Raw genomic sequence first — 7,966 nt, forward strand, 5'->3', positions numbered from 1 at the left:
CAGAATATTGAACCAAAAGAATTTAGGCTGGACAGAATTTTTGACGTGATAACGTCTTATAATTCGATTTAACAGGCTGCACGCACGAAAAAATGTGTCGTTACCTTGCTCTTTAGTGTTACCTCGCTCATTAGTGTTACCTTGCTCATATTAGTGTTACCTTGCTCATATGTAGTTACCTTGCTCATTGCATTGAATGAACTGCAAGCGAAAGCGCGGAAGGAACGACAAAGCAAACAAAGCAAACGAAAGGCAACGTTCGACATCTTGCTCTCCCCTACTTAAGTGAGCGTATATATGTATGTATATGCGCATATGTACATATATAAATTCACGTATTTGTATTTGCATATGCCTTCTTATTGATTATTATTAATTTGATTTACTTGAAGAATTTAAAATAAAACCAAGTTTGTTAATAATACCTGTTGTTTTAATGTTATTATTTTTTTATTATATATGCAGGAAAAAATGTATGGTAATATTTACCATATCTATACTAATATTATAAAGAGGAAAACTTTGTTTGTTTGGTTGTAATGAATAGGCTCAAAAACTACTGGACCGATTTTAAAAATTCTTTCACATGGATTATATTTTATTTTGGAAATAGGGCTCGAGATATAGGTCAAAACGTGGACCCGGGTAACCTTCGGACGTGTATGTACAATATGGGTATCAAATGAAAGCTGTTGGTGAATGCTTTATGATATGTTATGTTATGTTATGTTATGTTATGTTATGTTATGTTATGTTATGTTATGTTATGTTATGTTATGTTATGTTATGTTATGTTATGTTATGTTATGTTATGTTATGTTATGTTATGTTATGTTATGTTATGTTATGTTATTTTATGTTATGTTATGTTATGTTATGTTATGTTATGTTATGTTATGTTATGTTATGTTATGTTATGTTATGTTATGTTATGTTATGTTATGTTATGTTATATTATGTTATGTTATGTTATGTTATGTTATGTTATGTTATGTTATGTTATGTTATGTTATGTTGTGTTGTGTTGTGTTGTGTTGTGTTGTGTTGTGTTGTGTTGTGTTGTGTTGTGTTGTGTTGTGTTGTGTTGTGTTGTGTTGTGTTGTGTTGTGTTGTGTTGTGTTATGTTATGTTATGTTGTATTATATTATGTTAATGTTAACTCATTCTCTATATCCATACAAAATATCTATCAAACAAATAAAATTAAAATTTTCTTTTGAAAAATGCAACCATTCAATCAGTATTTTCTTATGACGTTATCACGTTAAACTATCGTCAGTAAACCGACTTTACAGACAACCTCTTTTTTTTATTTTTACAGAATTTTCATCCAAAAGAATTTTGAAAAGCAGAATTTAGTACCTCTCCCAGGGCACACGTTTATGGACACACGCTTTTTCTGTTATATGAATGCATAGTTAAAATATCTAACAAAATTTTATAGAATTATGTCTACAAAACGTTTGTCTTTGCCGGTATCCATTTTATTTAGGTTTTACTTTGACGTTTTTCTCTACACTCGTAAAAATAATGTTACACAGAAAACACAGGGTTGTATGTCGAAAAGTATGGTTATTGTAAAGTATTATTTTATAATCTCAGATTTTGGGAGAGAAACTTTGTATGGGAAATCTCTCTTTTTAATTACGGATTGGGAGTTAAGCACGAAAAAGTAGATCATCTACTTATATGAGAAAGTATTATTAGGATTCTCTTTGTTTATTTATTCGAAGCACTTATGTTATGGCAAAAGGCATACGTGCGATCAGAATGCCTCACATCTAAGTTACTGTTAATACATCTGGCAGCATTGATTGTTCCTATTTGACAGTTTCATCAGCTGAGTGCGGGCTACGAAAACAAACAAAGAAATTTCTATTTCAACTCACCGGTTCAACCAAAGAATGATAAAATTGACGATTACGCCTTCGCTAGCGATTCACTACTTTTATCTGGAAAACTGATATATCATAAAGTTAACGTTGGACTCTACAAGGTGATAAGAATAATTTTAAGTTATTACTGTTACAGATTTTAGGTTATTTATTCATTAGCACAAAAGAAGAACAGGAGTTGAAAACCGAAATGGAAATACTGAAAGTCAGTGGCTACGAGGCGTTCCGTGAGACTGTGGAAAAGTTAGCACATGAAAAAAGCAATCATATAAATGTGTATTTCACAGGTGAGAAGGATGCAACCGGCAAAAGTTGGTGTCCCGATTGTAACGAAGGTGAGTCGTCCATGGAGAAATCATGTAGCACATTTAGTTTGAATTGTCTCATCTATAATTTTATAGCCGAACCTTTCGTGTTCTCAGCACTAAAAGAACATGCCGATAAAAACTCTGTTTTTGTGGTTGTTGATGTTGGACCCCGTGCATTGTAGGTTGATTGAATTAATTGATTGTAATTAATGCTTTAAGAGGGGAAATTATAAATCTCTGGTTTTAGTTGGAAAGATATGAAGAACCCTTTTCGAAAAGATTCAGTAGCGCCCATCTCTGTTATTCCTACACTCCTGCGCTGGAAGTCACCTGCACGTCTTGATGGTGAACAATGCGCGAAACCATCGCTGCTTGAAATGTTCTTTACCGAAGATACGGATTAAAAAAACGACATTTATGTGTTCAGTTTAATTTCAGGACTATTGTATATTAAAACAAATAATAAAATTAACAGTAACTGTTTAACTTTCTAAAGAAATTTAAGTACAGACACCTAATAAGAAATAAAATAAAATATTATTGCACTAGAAAAATAAATAATTAATGTTCCGAGTTCAGCATATGCTTCGGACCTGATAAATAAATAAATAAAACGAAATGCACGAATTATATGTATGTATGTATTATATCGTTACAATAGCGAAGTTTGCCGAACTGACTGGCAAAAATAGGGAACGATAGGCTAAAACAAAAGCATGAATGCAGGCTTTCTGGGTCTACCGCTAGATGAGTTGGACGAAAACGACAGGTGACTAGTGGGCTGCTGCTACAACAGAACTCGCCAGACGATACGAGCTGCCAGGTCTAGAATTGCGATTATTATTTTTTTGGGCTATATACCATATAGCCCTAACTTAATTAGCACGCGGACTACTAAAATTACGAGAGTTATTAAGCACGTGTATACAAGACGAGACATTTTTCTAATAGCGGTCGCCCCTCGACGGGCAATGACAAACCTCCGAGTGTATTTCTGCCATGAAAAAGCTCCTCATAGAAATATCTCCCGTTCGGAGTCGGCTTGAAACTGTAGGTCCCTCCATTTGTGGAAAAACATCAAGACGCACATCACAAATAGGAGGCGGAGCTCGGTCAAACACCCAAAAAGGGTGTACGCGCCAATTACATATATATATATATATATATATATATATATATATACAGGGCCGTGGAGAGAGTATTCGGGCCCCGGGGGAAACTTGAGATGCGGGTCCCTTCAAATTTTTTTATTTATCAAAATGCGTATTATGTTATAGTGAGCCTCGAGTCCGGGCCCCTCTGAAAACTCCGGGCCCGGGGGAAAAAGGACCCGAGCTCCCAGGCCCGCCCCTTAATGACGGTGAGTGCCGTGGTGGTGCTGTGCACTCTTCGGAAACCATGCTAGTGCGAGGCTGGGGTCAGGTGTTTCGTAAAGAGTGGGTGTAGAAGGGCCTCAAGAGTCTTCACTACTGGAGAAAGGAGAGTTATCGGGTGATAGGACTCCCCTTGGTTGACGGGTTTCCCAGGCTTCAGTAGTGGGACGACTCTCCCTAAATTCCACTTATCAGGAATGATGAGAGTGGCCATAGACAGGTTGAAGACCTTGGTGAGATATTCTGCTCCCAATGGACCCAGCTTTTTCAACATCAGCATGTTTAGTCCGTCAGGGCCAATGGCTTTGAATGGTTTCATGTGTTTGATGGCGCCCTGAAGCTCGTCGCTGGAGAAAGCAAGTGGCGCACTGTAGTATGACAGTTTGTGCAGCCGTCTGGTGGCACTACGCTAGGATCTGTCGGCCAGAGGATGCAGAATAAATTGCCGGCTAAAATAGTACGCACATCTCTTCGGATCCGACGAAGCACGACCGTTGAAGGTGCTATCCACCTTGTCATTGTACTTCGTCGGGTTCGACAGGGACCTTACGGCGGACCAGAGCTTGCTCACACCAGAGGTGAAGTTGCAAGACTTCAAATGCTCTTCCCGTTTGTTCCGCTTGTGTAGGGTTACCAGTTGCCGTATCTTGGATTTGAGATCCCTTATCCGAGGATCCCCTGGATCGGCCTGGCGTAGGCGATCACGCTCGTTCGCTAGAACAGCTGCTTCAGCTGGGAAATTGGGACGTATGTCCTGGATCCTTCCAGCGGGTATGCAGCGAGGAGTTGCAGCTGTGATCTCCTGCTAGCAATTGTGATATCAGGCCCCCCTAGTGGGGGCGTCATCGTTTACAGTGCTGAATGTCGAGTCGTCTGTCTGCTCTGCCAATAGCTGTCCCCTAATGCCAAAGATCGTGATGCGTATTAAAGTCACCTACTACCAATCGGTTTTCATCCCTGATGGGCGCACCAATATCAGGGTGATATCCTGCCGGGCAGCAGGTGACAGGGGTATGTAAATATTATATATTTCGAGCTCGGCATCGCCTGACCGGACAGCTATCCCTTGACATTCTAAGGTGGTGTCCCTGCGGTCGATGCCTTCATCGATGAAACGATAGTGCACTGTATGGTGGACTATGAACGCTAAGCCTCTACCGTGGTCTCGCTCGCGATCCTTTCTGTGCACATTGTAGCCGTCCCTGGTGATCAGGGGGGAGCTAGCGTGCAGTTTTGTCTCTTGTACCGCAGCTATCTTGATACCATGTCGGCTCATAAAGTCGACCAAGAGCTGCTGGTTTGTGATAGGAGCAGGAGGGTTGTGGGTCGTTGGGGAGTTGTGTTGCGCATGAGGGCTCCTTATCGTTGAGATGTTATTGGTGGCGGCAGTTTGAAGTGCCGGCACTGAGGGCGGTAGCGCCGTTGAGGCTGGGGCCGCCTGATGACGGGAGCAACACGTGGCCACATACATACTTTGTGGACCACTCCCTATGAGGGGACCTGTTTAGGTCCTAAGATGGGACCACCCGTTGCACTTGTTGCATCTAACTGAGGTGGAGTTCGGGTGGAGCTGTTTGTGGCAGATGCAGCAGTAAAATACCTCTGGTCCGGGGTTGGGTTCGACGCCAGCCCTGAAGAGAAGTATTCGGAGCAAACGTGCTGCAAGGGATTGCTCCTGTGACGAAAGATTGGGGGTGGGATACGGTAGGCTAGATACTAGACAGGGCTAGTTTACTGGGGCGGCGCTTGGTCGGGAAAAACGCGAGTCATTCCGGTAACGTAGACCGGCTGCCATGGGAATGGGGGGTGCCTCTTTCCGGTTGGTTGATGCCCTTGTGAGAGTAAAGGCTGACATCACTGCCATTGAAAAGATGCGATAGATGGGACAAGGTAAGAAAAACTTAGCACCTTGTGACGTTTTCTACAGCTGCCATGTAAAGGAGCGCAAATTCCGTGTCGGATTTGTTGTGGGAGAGAGACTTCGTGGCCAAGTACTGTCGTTCATTCCGGCGGACGAGCGTCTCGCAATAATCGACAGCAAAGCGAGATTTTGCAACAACTCGCTCAATTGCGCCCACGCCCCGACAGAAGAGAAAGAGCTCCTGGAACGTTCCTATGACCGCTGCCCCGCCACGACATATAGTAAAACTCGTGCTTGGCGTTGAGCGAGGGTGGGAAAGGAGGGAATTTTTGGTCCCACAGTCGGAAAATTCAGCTTGCACAACGAAACACCTTGTAATAGACAGAGGCTGATCGACTTCGCCGGGGCCCGAAACATGGTATTCTGCAGCACCAGATTCCAGCATAAAAATATGCACCAAGCTACGTGACTGTTTTCTAATCGAAAAACGCGAAACAAGATCGATCATGTGTGATAGATGGAAGACACGTTTCTAGCGTTTTAGATGCACGTACGATCCGAGGACCCAATATCGACTCGGATAATTACCTTTTTGCAGCCAAACTACATCTCAAAGCTGCAATTGCAACAGACAGCCAGAAGACTCTCACACCTGCTCTCAGAGAGTACTGCCCAACAATACGCCATGAACGTGCCATGGAGTAACTTTTCTCGTTCTTTACGTATCGCTGCAGAAGAAGAAATCGGATTTCGGCGAGCCCGCAAAAGCAGTTGGTACGACGAGGATTGTGGCTGCCGCAGAAAGAAAGGATGCTGCTTAGACGTATTATTAGAAGGAAGAAACGAGAGGCCGAAATACGTGAGTGCGAGGAGCTTGAGATGCTGGCCAATACGAACAACGCCCGAAAATTCTACCAGAAAGTTCGGCGGCTTACAGAAGGTTTCAAGACCGGGGCGTTTTCCTGTAAGAACAAAGACGGCGATTTGGAGTTGTTTCCAAAAATTGAAGAGGATGACATGGAAGACATTTGGTTTCAACAGGACGGTGCAACTTGTCACACTGCCAAAGTTACACTCGAACTTTTGGCTACCGTTTTTGAAAACCGAATAATCAGCCGAAATTCCGATATCAATTGGCCGCCTCGGAGCTGTGATTTAAGCCCGTTGGACCATGTTTTGTGTACGCGAACCATCCAGAGACGATTGATGCTTTAAAACACGAAATCGAAGCTGCCATTCATGAAATTGGAGCCCAAAACAATCGAAAATGTGCTTAAAAATTGGGTTGATCGAATGGCCTACTGTAAAGCTAGTTGTGGCAGTCATTTGAACGATATTATTTTTTATTCATAAATGACAATGTTCAATTTTCAAAATAAAACAAAAAGTTTGAAAAAATATTGATTAGTTTTTTTTTATAGCCGATTCAAAAAGCAAATTTTACATGGCCCACCCTATACTTTGGCTAATTAGGCAACTGAGTAGTAAATATTTTGGTTTTAAATTCAAGTTAAAAAATTTTTGTTCAGTTGCACATATAGGTAAGGTAGCAATGATTGCCCCGAGAATGGGCCCACTTGGACGAAAGAAGTTTTGTTCATCCTTTGTTATACCATTGCAAGTGGAAAAAAAGAGGCGAAGGAAAAAACGATAGGACGAAAAGGCGAGGGGTGGGGAGGGTTGAATATATGTGGACTATAAACGGTCACTAATTTGCGGTTGTGTTAGCCTCTTTATGCTGCTGATGAAGTTCATCAGATTTTTGATATCTAGACCTGCTATGTCAGCAGGTGCAGAAAAGAAGTGAGAACCAAGATGCTTGAATCTTAGTCCCGTGAGAGCTGGGCAGCTGAGGAGCAGGTGCTGAGATGATTTCACCTCATGCTCTACACAGCTGACGCAAAAAAGACTCGAAGTAATTCCGAGGCTCACGACATGTATACCCCGCGGATAGTGCCCCGTGAGGATGCCCACGAGATTTGAGAGATAAGATTTTGTCATCCTCAGAATATCCCTCGAACGCCTCCTATCCAAACGTGACCAGAACGACTTCGCGACCTTACACGTTCGTGTACTTGCCCAGCGCTCGCTGAGTTGATGCAAAGCCCATCCTTACTAGGGTAGAGCGCAGGTTGTCAAGGGGATCCCGATCCTCTACTTTCGCGGGCACACTGCCTCACAGGTCCCTTGGCTGGCCAGCTCGTCGGCTTCGCAGTTTCCAGCAATGTCGCTATGACCAGGTACCTAAATTATCTTTATGTGGAAGAATTATGAAGGACTTGAGAGATAGACCAGGCATTCTCTGACCAGTTTCGAATGCACCATAATAGAGCATAAGGCCGTAATTGCCGCTTGGCCTTCTTAACAGTTATTACGCAAATAAGTAGCCAGTCAGCTGATTCTTTGATTGCGGCCGCCTCTGCTTGGAACACACTACAGTGATCCGGTAGCCTGAATTTGAGTTTGATGGAGAGCTCTTTGCCGAATACTCCTCCAACCCTACCATCCAACGCTACCATCCAACTTCCA

The 7,966-nt window shown here is 42.5% G+C and overlaps 1 protein-coding gene across 1 annotated transcript; it reads left to right on the forward strand.

Moving 5' to 3' along the window:
• The first annotated feature begins 1,840 nt into the window (after nt 1–1,840).
• On the forward strand, nt 1,841–2,677 carry LOC129237959 (thioredoxin domain-containing protein 17-like). The gene is made up of 4 exons (XM_054872961.1): nt 1,841–1,996; nt 2,055–2,230; nt 2,297–2,381; nt 2,451–2,677. Exons 2-4 carry the CDS (start codon nt 2,086–2,088, stop codon nt 2,605–2,607), a joined length of 387 nt encoding a protein of 128 aa, XP_054728936.1. The 5' UTR covers nt 1,841–1,996; nt 2,055–2,085; the 3' UTR covers nt 2,608–2,677.
• The last annotated feature ends 5,289 nt before the right edge of the window (nt 2,678–7,966 follow it).

Source organism: Anastrepha obliqua, chromosome 2, assembly GCF_027943255.1.
Source record: "Anastrepha obliqua isolate idAnaObli1 chromosome 2, idAnaObli1_1.0, whole genome shotgun sequence".
In the NCBI taxonomy this organism is placed as follows: domain Eukaryota; kingdom Metazoa; phylum Arthropoda; class Insecta; order Diptera; family Tephritidae; genus Anastrepha; species Anastrepha obliqua.